The sequence below is a fragment of the Myotis yumanensis genome, unplaced genomic scaffold (assembly GCF_028538775.1).
Source record: "Myotis yumanensis isolate MYYU_CA2020_CCGP unplaced genomic scaffold, mMyoYum1.0.hap1 SCAF_4, whole genome shotgun sequence".
Lineage (NCBI taxonomy): Eukaryota > Metazoa > Chordata > Mammalia > Chiroptera > Vespertilionidae > Myotis > Myotis yumanensis.
The window spans coordinates 4,552,169-4,570,963 of NW_027223755.1; the positions used below are offsets into that span (position 1 = coordinate 4,552,169).

Consider the following 18,795-nt stretch of genomic DNA (forward strand, 5'->3'; position numbering starts at 1 on the left):
GTCCATAGACTAATTAGTCCAGAGACTGATGGCATAGCAAACTGTTACAGAACAGTCCCCTACTGACACTGTATTGTATTTGCTGTTACAAAAATCACTGTATTTAATTGATAAAGAAATAAACACACATGTATAACATGTATGTATATGTATGTATGTATTGCTGTACATGTGGTTTTCAACTTTAAAATTCATTCAGGTGAACCACACACACACAAACAAGTCTGCAGACCTCTACTTTAGAACATGCAGAAAACAAAGACAGTGAAAAGTCATAATGATCACAAGCTATTGCTAGGAAAACAATTTTTCTCCAAGGTTCTTATCCAAAATGGGAACTGAAGCTTGCCCGTTAAAATCTGCGTGCCTTTCCCCGACATGGGGTAGGTACTAACAGTTCGCTATGCACTCTGCAACCACTTTCCTCTCAGTACTCTCCTGACTGCATTCCAGCGAGTAGCACTTCAGGGCTTTCAGAGTGGCCATGTTCTAGAACTAGGCACTAGATTAGTCAGTTCTCGGTCGGGAGTGTTTGCTTAGGCATCTGAGAGTGCAGCTGCAGGGCACGCCTGAGCCGAAACCCACAGGTGTACAGGAGGCTGGACAGCGCAGTGTTGCAAGTCACCGCTCTGCTGGCTGATGTCCATTAATGATTTACATAGGAGAGGAGATAAGATATTATCTTGATTCTTTTGTTTGCCAACTGAAGAGTTTTATTTTCACAGAAGGTGGTCAGCGACCCACATTCATCTATAGAGAAGTACATATTGCACGATTATTAGTGCTGTATCATTCTGAGCAGCCGAGGAAAATATTAGTGTGTGGTGTGAAACACAGTACCTGCTCTTCCAAAAGACTTCCTGGATTCCCAGATTGAGATTGGGGACCAGGGGGGATGCTTTCTACTTTTACAAAATATAAAAATAATATTTTGTATAGAAAAACATATTTTCTATATGAAATATATGTATGTCTATTTTGTGGTAAGAACACTTAACGTGAGATCTATGCTCTACCACATTTTTAACTGCTCAATACATCATTGTTAACTCTAGGTACAGTGTTGTACAGCAGATCTCTGGAATTTACTCATCATGCATAACTGAAAGTTTATACCTGTTGAATGCCAACTCCTCATTTCCCCCTCCCCTAAACCCTTGGGAAACACCATGCTACTCTGTTTCTATAAGTTTGACTTAAAAAAAAAATAAATGTACCAAAAAAATCCTTTGTTTTATTATATACTAGAGGCCCGGTGCATGACATTCATGCACAGGGGGAGGGGGGCGGCCTCAGAATGGCCTGTACCCTCTCACAGTCTGGGACCTCTCGGGGGATGTCCGGCAGTCGGACATCCCCCAAGAGGCCCTTAGTGCTGCTGTGGATGTGGGAGAGGCTCCCGCCACCACTGCTACACTCACCAGCTGTGAGCCCGGCTTCTGGTTGAGCGGCTCTCCCCTTGTGGGAGTGCACTGACCACCAGGGGACAGCTCCTGTGTTGAGCATCTGCCCCCTGGTGGTCAATGCGTGTCATAGTGAACAGTTGTTTCCTGGTTTGGTCAATTTGCATATTAGGGTTTTATTATATAGGATTGACTAATCAAAAGAGTTTCAGATTTAATTGCTGTTTGACTATTTTAGATACCTCATATAAGTGGAATCATTGAGTTTCTGTCCTTCTGTGGCTGATTTATTTCACTTGGCATAATAACCTCAAGTTCATTCATATTGCAACCCATGACAGGATTTCCTTCTTTTGCAAGGTATGATTGATTATATCACATTTTCTTTATCCATTCATCCATGATGGACATTCAGGTTACTTTGACATCTTGGCTATTGTGAATAATACAATGAATATGTAAGTGGAAATACCCCTGAGATCCCAAAATGCATATTTTGAACTCACACTAAAACTATGTGGTACTGCTTTTAAAAGTTAATTAAAAGTTGTACAATATTTTAAACAATGCAGGAAAATACCCAAATTCCTGCCCTAGTCATATTTTTTTCTCTCATTGTTTGCATGGTCTTTTTCAGTTTGGGGCCTAATGTAAAAATATATAACACACAGCTGTGATCATTACATAGCACAATTTAAATTCTGCCTTTTACAATTATCCTAAACATTTCCACACATACTTAAATTTTTTCTTTATTTTTCAGTGGTGGCATAATAACCTTCTAAAATATATTTAGTAACTCAATCAACCTGGATTGTCCTTTATATTTATCCTGATAAATAAAGATCTATTATTTCTTAAATTTTTCAGCGAATTGTCCTAACCCAAATGTAGGGAGTTGTTCATCTTTTTCTACTGCTTAAAAAGACCAACTTTGTCATATATTACTCTGAGGTCTGCCTCCCAACTGCATCATCTGGTAATCTTTAATATGTTAAAATCAAAGCTACATTACAATTGAGTGTAGATGCTACTGCTTTGAGTTAATAGAATAGTTTATATATACTTTCAAAACATAATATTTGTGGAACTCTAAAGTATTTCTGAAGGCCCTAAGGTTAGATGGTTTGTGGAGCCTGGGTTGGAGCCTTAACACAATGTACATTTTCATACCAGTTGAGCCTTCTCCAACAATCCCAAGCACTTATTTTACTTTTTTTTCCCCCTAAGAAAAACACACAAACAATTCACTTTTTAATCCACCAAACAACTATTAAGAACATATTTTTTCATACAAGGCAATGCTTCAAAGAATCTATGAAAATAACAAGCTTACAAAATAGGTATATTAGGAGATGATGATTTGCATTATTAAACAATGCTTAAATTTAGATATATGTGAACTTTCAAACTTATGTCTTTCAAATCCACTAGAGAAGAAATATTTGTCCAAAAAATTTCTTTTCTTTTTTTAAAAAAATATATTTTATTGAGTTTTTACAGAGAGGAAGGGAGAGGGATAGAGAGTTAGAAACATCGACGAGAGAGAAACATCGATCAGCTGCCTCCTGCACACTCCCTACTGGGGATGTGCCCGCAACCAAGGTACATGCCCTTGACTGGAACCGAACCTGGGACCCTTGAGTTCGCAGGCTGAGGCTCTATCCACTGAGCCAAACCGGTTAGGGCAGAAATTTCTTTTCTATATACGTATAAAGGACCATTGTATGAAAGGGAGCATTCATACTTCTTTTTATGACCCAGTTAAAAACTCCTATTACTAGTTAAACCAGTCAAGCCACATTTGAGAAATAAGCCTTCATATATCCTCAATATCAACCTGGAGGAACACTCCACCTAATGTGAAGGCAGGATGTCCTTTTTGTTTTTATGTCCTATTTTTCAATAATGAGAGATGATGCTAATTCATCATATTTTAGGAGAATTTAAATAAAAAGCCCTCAAGTAGAGAATGACAATTTACAATTGTACTAACTCTGGCACATTGCCTGTATTCATTTGATAGAAAGAGGTATCTATAGTATATACATTTACATATATATAAACTTATGTATATATAAATATATCAGTTATGCCATAATACATGTTATATATAAAATAATACAAGTAAACCTTACTCCTTGTCTGTCTGGAATCAAACCTTTTGCTTAAACGCTTTGAATTCAATTCAATTATCCCACTTTTAAAAAATGTAGAAGTTAAGCTCTACATGATTACATAAAGAAAAGCTTCCAGAATATGCTATACTTGCCACAAATTACCCTTCAAAGCAAGGAGGAACTGTTCTTGCTAGTTCAGAAACATTCAGGTCATTTTAAAAAGTAGGTTTGTATACAGATTAAAAGGGAAATGGCTTTGTGGAACCAGGAAGGGAAATCTGTCCAGAAGATCTTTCCTGCAATTTGTTCCAGGTGACGAGACTCACATTTTACTTAAAAAGTACAAAGAGAACTCATAAAGTCATCAAAGAAGAGTACAGCATGTTTTGGGCATAGAGTGAAGAGCCTGATTTTTCCATGAGATGTAGAGTCTTTTCCTCTGGAGGAGCACAGTAAGAGCAGCCAAGAAGAGCGAGTCATCTGACCGGGGCCAACGCTGCCAAGGCCAGTTCCCATTTCGTGTGCCCTCTGGAAGGGCGAGAGTGGGGAGCGGACCCAGTTGGGATTGTCAGCTTTGTCACACTCAGTGCTACGCCACCTCTGCGATATGCTGTAGTAGGCCTCGCAAGGGGACTTTAGTTCCAATACCCGGATTTCCCTTCTACCCAACTTCTGTTGAAAATATCGGGCATTACTAAGTTAATTTCTTCTTATGTAATTGGCTAGTCTAACTTGGCATTCGCTCCCTTAAATTATATCCATGGGGGTGGGGAGGGGGCAGTTCAAAGTTAAAAGAATACCGTGAAAGGGAAGTGCTTTTAGGAACAAGTTAAGCTGGCCTGTGATTGGTCATTGCCTTAGTTTACTTGCTAAGGAAGCTAAGGTCGAATTTAATGATCTAATTTGCTTTGCTTTGGTTCAGAACGAACAGCCATATTCCTAGGATTTGGTCAGCCCTTAAACAGAACATTCACTGTGTTCCCACTTGGTCCTCCCACGCTAAGTGCATAGGGTCCTGAAGAAACCAGACTTGGCCCATGTCCTCCAGGCGTTGGTCTAAAGCAGTGGTTCTCAACCTGGGCTGCACATTAGAATCACCTGGGAATCTTTCTAAAATCCTGATTTCTGGGCCTCATTCCGGAGGTCCCCTGGTCTAAAAGGGAAGGCCTGGAGGGAAGTAAGCGCCAGGCCCATTCACCATTGCACCTGAGGACACTTAGAATCCCGCCCCACGTTTGCCCAGGGAGTCTTTATAACGGGGCCAGAAGCTTTGCAGGAATCACTTTACGTAAACCGTAATGACAGTTCTGAGAATAATAAGCAATCCTAATTCGGTTTAGAAAAGTTATGACGCTAAGATCAAAGGAATCCACACCTGGAGGTTCGCATCTGCTGACTAATCTCTGGGCTTTCCGGGACGCCAGGATGGGAGATTCTGAAGAAATAAAAATAAAAATAAACAAAAATACAGACGTGGATGATGGGGCAGAGTGGGGAGATGTTCCAGAGGCCCAGTCCTCCTCTTGTCCCCCTTGACCAGGGACAGCCTTGACCAGGCCTGCCTGGTCACACCCCATGGCAGAAGGTCCTCAAAGCAAACTCGCTCCACAAAGCAGGGCCAGTGTGGGCAGAGGCGACTGAGAAATGGAAGACTGGAGAACGCCGTATAGACGGGGGAAGGGCAGTGGGGGGCGACGTGCCAGGCACTGACTTGGAAAAGCAGCAAGTGACAGTCCTGCGCCGCCCGAATGCCCAGACTTAACCCTGACCTTGGGAAAGCAGACACCGTGCCCCCCTCCGAGCTAAACTGTGGACCAAGGGGCTAGGGTGGCAGAGCGCTCGCCAACCAGCTACTTACCCGGAAAAAGAGTGAGCCGGGCCCCTCCCCGCCGCCGAGGGGGGCGAGGCGCTCTGCGCGGGAGGACCCGGACGTCACCAGTTCGCGGCCGAGCCTCCAGCCCGCCCCCCGCACCTCCCTTCCCTTCCATCCAGGGACGCGGCTGCCCGGCGCCTCCAGCCTCGGGACGCTCCCGCCGCCGCCGCCTCCCCGCCGGGCTCATCATGGCACCTCTCCGACTCCTCTGCTCCTGGCCACGTCTCTGCGCCTCGGCGCGCGGCTCCTGGGGCCCCCGATCCAAGGTAAAGTGCATGGGAAGTGGGTCACGGAAAACCGCAGGGGACACCCCGAGCGCTGCCGCGTTTGCTCCGCGGGCACCCGCCCTGTCCAGCCTGGGCTGGGCACCGGGGCGCCGTCCCCGGGGCACCGAGATGCGCCGGCGCCTCCCTGCCCTTTCGGGCCCCCGCGGAGGATCGGTCCTGCGTACGCCCCCCCGAGGGACCAGGCGAGGCCCAGAAGCGCGCGAGAGGCTGGGAAGGGGGAGCGGGCGCGCATCTCTGCTCCGGGCAGCGGCGCGGCTGAGGTCCCGGCGTGGAGCGCGCGGGTTTCCGGGGCGGCGGCGGCGGCGGCGGGTGGGTGTGCGCCCTGCGCTGGGGATCTCGGGGCCCAGGACCCAGGGCCGACTTGGCCGGGGCTCGGGCCACTTCCCGCCAAGGGGGCGGGTGCTGGGCGCGGCGGGGACGCGGTGCCGAGCCCACGCTCGCCTCCTCTACATGGCCCGGCTGCGCCGCCCGCAGGGGGTGGGGGGCGGGGAGCGGGACAGGGGGAGCGTCTTCTCCGCCGAGCGAGCGGAGAAGTCGGCCGCGGTCCCGCCGTGGCTCCCTCGCGCTCCTCGGGCCCCGGCGGCCCTCCCCCCGACGTCCCCCAGGGATCCCGGTTGGAAGATTTCCGTCTTCTAAGCCCTTTGGCATCCTTGTTCCGCCGTCACTACCAACTCTCCACCGAGTGGCGTCCCTTTGTTGCTTCTTGTGTGTTTTGGCCCCAAGCTCTGCCCCAGCTGGGAAGCCCCCCGCTCAGGTGACTCCAGTCTGGAGTCCTCGGAGGCGGGAACTGGGCCTGAGCTCTGGGTCCCGAGGGCGACTTACCTCCGCTATCTTGTAACCATGGGAACCGCTTTCTAAGAAGGCAAAAGGAAAAGTGATGTTTTTACTTAGTAGCGCATGGAGTGATAGTTCTGAGCTTGCAAGCGCGCCTTGCTCACTGAGAGCTCCTGGCCCGGCCCACGCCTCTCCTATCCTTCCCGCACCCAATATCCGAGAGCAAAAACTGCAGCGGGCCCCTTAGTTAGATGCTGGGGATGACTGAGAACTGGAACGTTTGACTCCTACATGCTCATGTTGGTCACTGCAGATAGCTTCGGACATGTGGGGCACTATTCAAAGGGAACCCGACTGTTGGGGTCCAACCCCAACAGGTCCAGGGGTCCCCAAAGGTGTGGACGGAGTCGGGCGAAGAAGGAATGAGATGGAGGCAGCCTTCAGGTGATCATCATGGCGAGGTTCCTCCTAGCCAGGTTCCTTCAGCCAAGTTCTGTCACTAAGTTCTCCAGCCATGTTCTGTAGCAAGGTTCTGTCCAGGATCTTTTGCCATGTTCTCTCACTAGGTTCTGTCTCTAGGTTCTGTGTCCTGTTGTCTTGTTACATCTGTATTTATACCAGTTGATTTTAATCCTATCAATTTCTATTCCAAAGGTTAGGGCATTTCTTATCTCCATTCCAGGGAGTAAAGATTATGTAGCTTAAGCGTGATTGTTCGTAGTTAAAGTGATTAATTACCCACCTGGCACTTAGTTAAGGCGTTTTATCCCCTCCCTAACTTCAGGGAAAAATCCCTACCTGGGGAAACAACCTTTCTCGGAGAGGTGACCTTGGTTAAAACACATAGCGCCAAGAAGGGGAGCAAACATATTAAGAACAGTATGCCATGTCCCTTGAAACATATGCTGTGCAGATGTTTCTTCCCTGCAGCAACTGTGTCAAGCAGCAAGGATGGACCGGCTCCCGGCACCCGACCTTCAGCCAGGCACTGACTTGCTGCAGGCATGCCAGAATGCAAACCACTATAGGGAGAGGCCCTTGGGCCAAGGTCAGTCACATGGAGATTACTTATTTACCTAAGTGTAATTTACTCATTTTCTCACCTGTAGGTATACCATTAAACCATGCCCAAGCCCAGGAAACCTCTGCTTAGATGGCCGAGCTACGCATTAGGGGTTTTGCAGTTTGTCATGGAAAGTTCCTATCAAGATTCAGACTCTCACGTTCAGGTTTGCGTATCATGCTAACAACGCCTGCTTCCCAGCGCTCCTCCAGCGCTTGGCACTTAGTGAGTGCCCATGCTGCTTAAATCCTTGCCTCCTACTTCAGTTAAGTGGTTACACGTGTACTTGCTTAACTTCAGGTGTGCACGTCTTAACTGGATGCAAGTTTCCTTTCGGGCAAGGACCATATGCCTTATTCCCCATCTCTCTCAACATTACACACTGCCCTGCATAGACTAGGTATGCAACACATGTTTATTACATTGTTGGGAGAACCCTTTAAGTAGCAGTCTTGAGATTTTTTCTGATAAACATAAGCATAAAACGAGATAGTGTTTTTTTAAAAAATCTATAATAGGCAAGGCTATAAAACTTGAACATGCATCAGAATTACCTGGAGGCTTTATCAGATAGACTCTCCCCACTCCCCCTGGAATTTCTGATGTAGTTGGTCCTGGGTGGGGTCCCATAGTTTGCATTAATAAAGTTCCCAGGTGATGTTAAGGCTGCTGGTCTGAGGACTGCACTTTCAGAACCACTGGCAAGAACTTAGATTAGAATAGACTATCTGAAGGTATCTTCTCCATTACTACTTCAGAGGGAGCATTTAGTACTCTTTTCTCTATTCATTATAGAAAGTTATTACTGGGGAAAAAAATCGCCATTAACACTTTAGCTACCTCTCTTCCTTGTAACTGTCTCTCCCAGACCTTTCTCCAGCCCCAGACTGCTGAGCTGCAGTCCTTCTGGGGTAGCTTACTGGTCGACTCCGCCTAGAGGTCACTCAGCACTTCAAGTTTTTCTGACTCAGAAGGAACCAGCCACAATATGGTTTTTCCCTCCCTTGCTTTGATTTTTTAAAATATATTTTATTGATTTTTTACAGAGAGGAAGGGTGAGGGATAGAGAGTTAGAAACATTGATGAGAGTTCAATTAGCTGCCTCCTGCACACCCCCTACTGGGGATGTGCCTGCAACCAAGGTACATGCCCTTGACCAGAATCAAACCTGGGACCCTTCAGTCCACAGGCCGACGCTCTATCCACTGAGCCAAACCAGTTAGGGGTGTTTTGTTTTCTTTATGGTTAACAGACCAGTGTCAATCCAGTGTGTAAGCTTGAAAACATTCTCTCCTCTCCTTTCTCTACCTCTAGTTCAGTGGTTCTCAACCTGTGGGTCGAGACCCCTTTGGGGGTCAAGCGACCCTTTCACAGGGGTCACCTAAGACCATCCTGCATATCAGATATTTACATTATTATTCATAACAGTAGCAAAATTACAGTTATGAAGTAGCAACGAAAATAATTTTGTGGTTGGGGGTCACAACATGAGGAACTGCATTTAAAGGGCCAGAAGGTTGAGAACCACTGCCTAGTTGATCACTGGTGTCACGTGTACTAATTTTGTAATTATTTAGTGACTTTTAGCCTTGCTAGTGTGCAAGTTTCTTCAGAGCAGGGACTACTGGTATGCTTGTATGGTATTTTCTTTAAAGCACTGTCCCCAGTATTTACTATATTCGATACAAAGTAGGTATTTTTGAAAAAGCGGATGGATGAAGGAAACAATGAGTTCCCCTGCCACATCCCCAATGTAGATTTTCATATGAGAGCTGTGACATCTGTCTGCTTCAAAAGCTTTGCTGTTCTTGCCTCATGGAAGGAGGAAGTTGAAACTCTTTAATGTGGTCTCTAAGGCCTTGAACAGCCTGCCTCAGTCTGCCTCTACAGCCTGCTCTTCTAGTCTCTCCCCATGGGCCCCTTTCCCTTCTCTGACCTTGACACATGCAGCTGCTCCTTCCTGGATTCCCTCCCGCATCAGTGAGGTAGCTCCTGGACAGCCCCTCCGGCTTCCTGGTGCACCAGGCGCGAAGCATCCCTCCGTCTGTGCTCCTTCCGAGTGTTGGGCATCGCACCTGCATTGGAAGAGAACATGGGTGTCCCCTCGAACGCCAAGGCTGCCACTGCTGGGAGAATTGCCTGGTGTTGGTGACTCCCTGTGAGCACCTGTCATAAGTGCGGACTTGGCGGTGTTTAGTTTAAGATGAACATTCCGCCTTGGGCACACTGGCTGGACACCGGGCTGGACAGCTGAGAGGAAGGAGAGCTTGCCACCCCATATATGCCTTTTTTGGGATATTGATGATTTGAAGCTGGTTATTTTTAAGGAAGGACTCAGAGGAAACCTTTGGCCTCCCCCCTAACTGCCCGAAAGACTTTAGATCGAGGACCTGCTCCCGGAAGGGAGACATCAGACAGAGCTAGAATGTGAGCTAGTGTGTGACAGACGGGACGCGGCAAGGCCTGTTTGGCCAATGTCCTCTGTGGGTCTCACTGTTTAAAGATGGCCCAGCAAACATTTACTTACCAAATAGATGCTTTTCCATCTCCACGTGAATTGCTTTCTTGCCCTTTGATGTCCCCTCACCCCCTACTATTCCTTCTCTTTAGCTCAAGATAGCATGTAAGCCTCAGCTGCCCAGTTTTTCCTTGGATCCCATATTCTAGTGGAACCCCATATGTACATGATAAGTTTGATTATTTTCTCCTGTCTCATGTCAATTTGATGATCAGAGCAGTCAAAAGAACCTTAAAAGGGTAGAAGGAAAATTATTTTCCCGCCCCTGCACAGCTAAAGCATGTCAGCACACATCAGCTCCTCCTTTGGCAATGGCCATCCTCATCCTTGCAGGTCTGTGGGTGTGTTGATCCCTGCGTGTTACTGCCTGTTCCTTCTAACAGGGCTCTCCTCACCTCTCCATGTGGCCTCTCTGCCCTGCTTCTGTTAATCAAACTTTGATACTGAAGTGGGCAGTATCAATGTTCCTATGTCCTGACTTATTTAACTGGAAGGTGACAAGGTAAATAGCTGGCTGTACAGTTCCATATCATTAAGATACAATGTATTTTAAAATGAAAAAGCACTGTGCTTTTTGGATTTTCCCTGAAAGGTCTTCCATGAAGTGCATTTTCATTAAGTTCTGGGGTATTGAGTGGCAGGAAAAAGAGAAATTTAGGGGCAAGAAATATGGCAGAAGTGGCTAGAGAGGAAAAAGATTCTGGATTGGGAAGTCATGTGATAACATTTAGGTTCAACAGTGGAATCAAACCTCAAAGGTCAAGTGTAAAAATGTGATGTAGAGGGCAAAGGGTCTTTGTAGACAAAATTTATCTTAAGGAGAAATGGATGAAATATAAGAATGTTTCCCTGTAAGAGTTTTGATTATTTCTTACACTTCAGTACTGAGTCATTATTATGTAGCTCCCCCAACAGCATTAGCAGAAATAGTAGTAATAATAACATGGAAATTTGCCGAAGGTAAGAGAGTGGAAAAGCAAAATGAAATACATTATGGGAACATAAAGGAGGACTTGGGGGGGGCGGGGGTATCTCACAATAAATGGATGTCAAAGCTGAACAATTCATTATTCTTCATTCTTTTAGGTAACTTATGCAAACTCAAAGGTTCTTTGTTTATTTAGCAGATGGTGCTTGGGTCTTTTCATATCACTGTTTTGGTATTAAGAATATATTAGAAGGTAGAGGTCAGTGTGAGAACAGCATATTATTAGAGGCACCCCCCCCCCCCCCCGCCCCGCCCACGCCTAATCTTAGAAGGTGTTGGCAGTACTCCCTTGACTTGGAGATGGGGAGTGTGGCCCATTATGCCACACCATTGGTTTCTCAACCATCAGATATCAAATGTCAGCATAACACGTGGATTAAATGGCAACAAATGCTGTCAACTGAATGTATGAAAAATGAAAAAAACAAATTTGAGTGCCTGTAGAGTCTTCATTGTTCTGAGCTCTCCTCACAGTCCCTGGAAACATGAGTCACTTTTATTGCTTTTAAACTCTTGGTTATCCGGGTAAATGTGAAACTCTTGGGTCTTTTCTAAAATATTTTTGAGGGCCTGACCAGCCCGGCCGGCATGGCTCAGAGGTTGAGCATTGACCTATGAGCCAGGAGGTCATGGTTCGATCCCCACCGGGTCAGGGCACATGCCTGGGTTGTGGGCTTGATCCCCAGTGTGGGGCCTGCTGGAGGCAGCTGATTAATGATTCTCTCTCTCATACTTGATGTTTATCTCTCTCTCTCTTTCCCTTCCTCTCTGAAAACAATAAAAAAATGATTAAAAAATTAAAATAAAGTACTTCTGAGAACTTTCTGGGGGTGTGGGCCCAGCTCCTCCATGATTTCTGACTGGCATGAAGGCATAATTATCTGCTGAAAGAAGGGATTGGAGGCCCTGCCCAGTCTATGCTGCGTGAATCTGAAGAGCTCTCTGGGTCTCAGGAGAAACGAGTTTTCTTCTGACTTCCTCGCCACAGGACTCGTGTTTCTTTCCGTGGGTAAATAGTCAGGGCGATACCACCCCCTGCAGACAAATCTTTCATCTCCTTCCTCTCATCCTGCTAAGGCCCCGACTCCTCACTGGAGATTGACAGCAGACTTCTTCTCCAGAAAGCAGGACACTCAGCAAGGTTTGTTGTGTATAAACAGTGAAATAGAAGTAGAAGAAGATGGAGGACTTTTAAAGACCACGGGGACTGCGGTGGTGGAAGGACCTTGTGCTAGAAGGCACAAACCCGGGACCTGGTCCTGCTTCAAAAGTGCTGGGGACGCGACAAGATCTTCCTAAGCTTTGGAAGCGTGACCTGCAAAACGAGTTGGTTGGATTATGTAACTGTGTATTTTTCTCTTCTCTCGTTTCAGGAGATATCCTCGACTCTATTTTGCGCTCTGTTCACCTATTTACTCAGGCTCCAAACCTTTAATTTCCAAGATTAAAAATATATTTGTGTATGTGTGTGTTTAAAACAGAATAAAAAAATTCCTTGCTACTTGAAGATAAGGAAGAGAAGAAGGCCCTTTCTGTCTCTGCCTCCACTTGCTCCCCGTGTTTGGGTGATGTGCCAGGCCTACCTCATGCCCTGCCTGACCTTGACCATGGTTGAAATTTAAAGGGACAAAAGTCATCTGTGTGACCTCCAACTCTGCAAATCTCATTTGACTTTCAGTAAAGTTCTCTTAAATAGGCTTTTGTACTAAGTGACACTTTTTCTAACAGGAGTTTTTAGAGGCTGAAGAGAATCCGAGAAATGCTATTTTATGCTGTTACCTTACCCACAACGGGATGTCTGTCTGGGAGGCTGATTGGCAGTGGACTTGTTAAGGTGGCCATGTGTCAGGAGTCAGGTGTCATTCTCTCTCCTTCCTCTATTCAGGTTGAGTATATGATGAGACTAAAGGAGAGCTTTGATATAACTAAAAAGAGATGTTGAGGATGAGTGATTGTGTGCAACATATGGGCTTCCCAATTTGTCCTGTACCTATTGTGGGTGAAGTATAAAGACAGAAACAGTTAAAAATGGATTTTGAAAGCTGACGAGGTGACAGTAATTCTAGCCATGCCTCCCTTGCAGGTGTTCATTTGCTACTTTTCAACAGCATCTGGAACTCCAAGCCCCAGAGGGGGCTGAGTCATTTGTGTGCTGTTCTTTACTTGTTCCTTTAGGAGGCATTCTGTTACCCAGCATTGTTGGATCAGGTAGTATTGGTCATGCTGTGCTTCCCTGAGAGCGGCAGTCATGTCTTAATACTGACTAGGTTGCAGTCAATACCACAGTAGTTTGCCTATACTAGGCTCTCAGTAAGTATTTGTGGATTGAATGGAAGGTTAGGTTACTGTCAGAAATCGATGCTTGATCTTGCCATTCGGAATTTGAGTGCTAGTATCTGGGCCATCTATTTTTGTGTGGCCACAAATATCACAGCATTGTCCCTTGTATAATAGAAGAAATAGATCATGGGAGGACTCCAATGATAATCTGGATAGAGTATGTCCCTTCCACTCCTTTTTATTTACCAGTATTTATTTTTATTTTTAATTTCTATTGATTTCAGAGAGAGGAAGGGAGAGGGAGAGAGTGATAGAAAACATCAATGATGAGAATCATTGAGGAGCTGCCTCCTGTACACCCCCTACTGGTGATGGAGCCTGCAACCTCAGCATGTGCCCTTGACTGGAATTGAACCTGGGATGCTTCAGTCCGTAGGCCAATGCTCTGTCCACTGAGCCAAACCGGCTAGGGCTTCATTTATTCTTAAGATGAATTACTTACAGCCCCACTCTTTCAAAGAGGACATAGTGAAACTGTCCTTGTATATATAAAAATTGAATAAATTGCTATGCAAGTAAAGACATCTCCAAATGATTATTCACTTAAAATGTTTTTTTTTTAATGTTTTAGGGAGGTGTTTGCTATTTTTCAACCAGCACATGTCGCCATACCAAATTTTACAAAGATCCAGTGGAAGCTGTCAAAGATATCCCTGACGGTGCAAAGATCCTGGTTGGTGGTGAGTAACAGTGTTGTTTTCCTTTCGATGGTAACACCCTGACTGCATAAGGTTAAATGGTAAAGTGGGGCCGTAGTCCATATGCAGTTAAGTGCAAGAAGAATGATGTGTAGCCGTATTAACACATCATGCTTGGCTTTATACTCATGAATTGAGGGCTGGACAGTGATATCTGGTGCTGTATATTGGTGTCAAACATTTGGGATCAGCTTTATGTCTATTGAGTTGCTGAGATACTGTGCGTTTTGCTTAGTAGGTCACATAGGTGCGTATAGATTGTCTTTTTTACTAAAAGAGAATAACACTCATTTCCCTGAAACAACTTTCCTCTCTTCACAAATGGTTGACCTTTTTGGCTTCTTACAGGCTTCGGCCTGTGTGGCATTCCAGAGAATCTCATCGGAGCTTTGCTGAAGACCGGAGTCAAGGGGCTCACTGCAGTCAGCAACAATGCGGGGTGAGTGCACTTTTAAGACCATTGGTTTGAAGGGAATGACAATTCTCCATGTTATTTATACAGAGTCTATCACTGAAATGAAAGTTTTCCCCCTTAAATGAGCAATATGCTCCCACATCAAAAGATAGTGTTTAATAAGCTCAGGAGTCATGGTTCCATCTATTCAAATACTTTTTTTTTGTTGTTGTTGTTGTTAATCCTCACCCGAGGATATTTTCCCATTGATTTTTAGAGAGAGTGGAAAGGAGGGGGAGAGAGAGAGAAACATCGATGTGAGAGAGACACATTGATTGGTTGTCTCCCACACGCACCCGACTGGGGCCAAGAATTGAACCTGAGACCCTTCAGTCTGAAGGCCAATGCTCTATCCACTGAGCCAAAATGGCTAGGGTGGTATCATACTTCTTAATCATAAGTAAAGGATACTTGCATAATTTTTGTATCTTAATCTGATGTGCTTTTATTTTAATTTCAAACATACTGTTAAGTTGAAATATATATTTTTAAATTGACTCCCGTATTTTAAAAATTAGAGATATTCCTTTATGTTGTATGTTATGTTGTATGAGATGTTCCTTTATGTTGTATGTTATTGCATGTTGTATCAGGAAAGGTGGACATCAATTTGCAATCTGTTTTAAGTCCTTTCACTGGATTATGCCATTACTCTAGGTGATATGTAAGGAACATCATTAATCATTAAAAAGGTTGCTGGTCTTGGTGGAGGGAGGAGGATATGCAGCAGCACTTAAGACAGCGGGATCGAATATCAAAACGGTCAACACTAAGCCATAACATTTTAATAATGAATGACATGCCCTTAAGGTATGTTTAGTTATATTTTATTGATTTTTTACAGAGAGGAAGGGAGAGGGATAGAGAATTAGAAACATCCATGAGAGAAAAACATCGATCAGCTACCTCCTGTACACTCCCTACTGGGGATGTGCCTGCCCTTGACGGGAATCGAACCCGGGACCCTTGAGTCCGCAGGCTGACACTCTATCCACTGAGCCAAACCGGTTAGGGCGGTATGTTTAGTTATAAAGGAAAAAGCTATTTTTATACAAAATGACAAATCATCATCAGCTCTCTGTCAATCACGAAGGACTAAACATCTTAAACAATTTTTCTTTAATTAACTGAATTTGCAGTATAACCTATTAATCACAAATTCAGCTTAGAGCAAATAGCACAGGTTATTTAGGATACAAAACTGATCCTACATTTGTGCTCATTTTTCCTTTGCTGCATTTCTTTTTTTTTTTTTAAATATATTTTATTGATTTTTTACAGAGAGGAAGGGAGAGAGATAGTCAGAAACATCGATGAGAGAGAAACATCGATCATTTGCTGCATTTCTTTATGCCATTATTTTCATCTGGAAGGTTCTCCCACCTCTTCTCTGTGTATCCTCATCTTCCCCATTTTTCAGAATTTGACTTAAGTTACATATCTTCAAAGAAGCCTTATCCAAGTTTAAAACTTCTCTTGCCCCTTTCTGAATTCCTTTGGAAACTTTTAGCTTTTCTTTGTATCCTGAATTGTATCTATTCTCTCCGATACACATTGCAGGCCGATCCTGTTACTCAGAGTGGTTTTCTGTCCTTACTGTGTGCTCAGAGTCACTGAATGTCAGAGCTGGGCAGGGTTGTAGCGCTCAGCTGTTCAGCTCCCTCATGTAACAGAGGGAACGCATCTGTAAATAGGGAAGTAATTTATTCACGGTCACTTGATATTACTTAAGCACATCCAGTGCCCTTTGAGCTGACTTTGTATTTGTTAAACATACTTTTGGTGACCAGTACTTTGTGGGTTTTCCAGATAGCTCAGTGCTTACAAGGCCAGTGTAATATATGAATTCTTTTAAAATATATTTTTATTGATTTCAGAGAGGAAGGGAGAAGGAGAGAGAGTTAGAAACATCAATGAGAGAGAATCATTGATAGGCTGCCTCCTGCACGCCCTCTACTGGGATCGAGCCCGCAACATGGGCATGTGCCCTGACTGGGTATTGAAACGTGACCTCAACCACTGACCCACACCAGCCAGGCATGAGTTCTCGATGCAGAGTAGGTACTGACCACCTACTTCATGGAACACAGAAGGCGCTGTTGCTCCTGATTAGGGGGTGTAAACCCTTAGTCTGCAGCAGTGAGGGCTTTGTCTGGGCCACCTGAGTCAGATAGCATTGCTTCATTGGAGAGCCAATGACATGGTTTGAAATGTTGGGTAAATGGAGAGACTTTGGAATTAGAAGTAATCATTATTTTCTCATTTAGAAAAAGGCTTTTTTTATGGAAAGATCTGCCTGACTTGGAAATCTTTGCAAAGCGCAGGACTCCCGATGGCTTTTGTTTCATTTGCTTTTAATGATCAGGAAGACCTGTTGCCTCGAGGCGCCACTTATCTGGCTGTGGGGCAGCGCCTGTTAGTCTAGATAAGTTAACCCCTCTTTTGGGATCAGTGTGATGTGGATTGATTAGGAAGATAGGAAAAACGGACAATGTGCCTTCCGTTGATTTTTGGAAGACTTTAACATATGAATTGCAGGCCTGTGTGAACCCAAAGTTTCACAACAAACCATGTATCAACCAATTAAATCGCAGCACCAAGGAAAGAATGGACGTGTTGTATTAGTCTGCCCTTTTCTTCAAGACAAGGCTGTTCACCTGGTTACTGTTCTTGAAGGTGGGGCTTTAGACAACTCCAAGACCAGCCCCACTTCCCTGTGGGAGACGAACGAATACTACCTGGTGATAGAGGTGCCTGTGCCTGGGAGTTCAGTGCCGTCACTGGGTACAGCGCTGTCCTAGCCAGGGTGGGAGTTCTGTGAGGGCCTCTGCAAATAAGATGGCTGCACTGCTGGTTTTGAACCAGGAGACAGACAGTGGCTCCGTTGCTTTCCTGGTTCTTTGTTGAGGCAGCTGCGTCTTTGGAGGGGCGGAAGGGAGGTCTAGGCCCTCTTGGCTGATTGGACGCATTCCCCTGGGGTATGCCCTTGAACTTGTGTGCTCAGCTCACAGAAGATTTCACGTTTCCCGTATAACTATGTCATCAATCAACCTTATGTCTGAAGATAGCACTGTCTTTTCTTTTAATACTCTTGGGGTGATCAGAGTAAGAATAACTTGTGTAATGAGATTTAAGGATGTCTAAAATGCGAGTAGGCAAGGAGTAGTTTGGTAAATGGTTGCAATGTCATTCTTATCAGAGTTTCCTTTTGGCCAGAATAGCCAGTTCAATGAGATTTCAGAAAACGAAAATCAGTTTCATAAATATTTGCAGAACATAAATGTATCTCTTTAACTCATTCTTGGATTTAGACTTCTTTTCATCGCTCACGTGTTTGGGACCTGAGTGTGTTGCGCTGCAGGGAAAAGGTTAACTCTCTCTGGGTAGGTAAGCTGCTGGTTGCTAAGGCCAAGCCAAGAGTCACTCTGAAAGTTCACCAGAATTACCTTTACTACAAAGCTGCAAAATGCTTTCATATATGTTTCTCTAGGAATATTAGTATGTTCCTCATGTGCAGAAGATCATGGATGTCTCTCTTCTCTCTTATACTGTGAGGAAGGGTCTGGCCTTTTTCACTTTGTATCATCATAGGCAAGAAAGACACGTAGCTGCCTAGCAGTGTGTTTGGAGGCATACACTGATTGGGCGCCAGGCAGGCAGTCGCCTGGCTGAACATCTTGTGACCTGCTTAGTTCCTATGCCAGGTCCTAATCCAGAAATAAAGTAAAGAAAAAAGAAAAGAAAAGAAAAACAAACAAACCCAACAAACACACATAGTTTCCAGAGCCAGAATCAACAAATACAGAGAGGTCATCTCCAGACAGGGCCAAGTTCAAGTGTGTAATGCATTGAAAAGCCAAACAGGGACCCAAGGAGTTTGGGAAAGTGTTTAGGAAAATCCCCAGGTCAATGAATGACGGAGTGTATTCTGGTTCATGGTGTGGAGTTGTGCGCTGGGAAGGAGGTCAGATATTTAATGCTACAGAAAGCAAGTGGGTTGCATCCACCTTCGTGGGTTATTTTATGTTAGGATGTAATTTAGACAGGGCTCCAGAGGATATCAGTGGGATGCTCATATTGGGTAACTGAGGAAAGCTTACCAAAGGGACTGTGTTTACAGCAGCGGTTCTCAACCTTCTGGCCCTTTAAATACAGTTCCTCCTGTTGTGACCCAACCATAAAATTATTTTCGTTGCTACTTCATAACTGTCATGTTGCTACTGTTATGAATCGTAATGTAAATATCTGATATGCAGGATGGTCTTAGGTGACCCCTG

At 44.7% G+C, this 18,795-nt stretch overlaps 1 protein-coding gene across 1 annotated transcript in view; it reads left to right on the plus strand.

The window, feature by feature from the left end:
* The first annotated feature begins 5,488 nt into the window (after window positions 1-5,488).
* Window positions 5,489-18,795, plus strand: part of OXCT1 (3-oxoacid CoA-transferase 1) — a 127,195-nt gene continuing 113,888 nt past the window's right edge. The window contains exons 1-3 of the mRNA XM_070411780.1: window positions 5,489-5,662; window positions 13,938-14,046; window positions 14,413-14,503. Of these exons, the coding sequence (XP_070267881.1) occupies window positions 5,585-5,662; window positions 13,938-14,046; window positions 14,413-14,503 (278 nt within the window). The 5' untranslated portion in view covers window positions 5,489-5,584. The remainder of the gene's footprint in view (window positions 5,663-13,937; window positions 14,047-14,412; window positions 14,504-18,795) is intronic.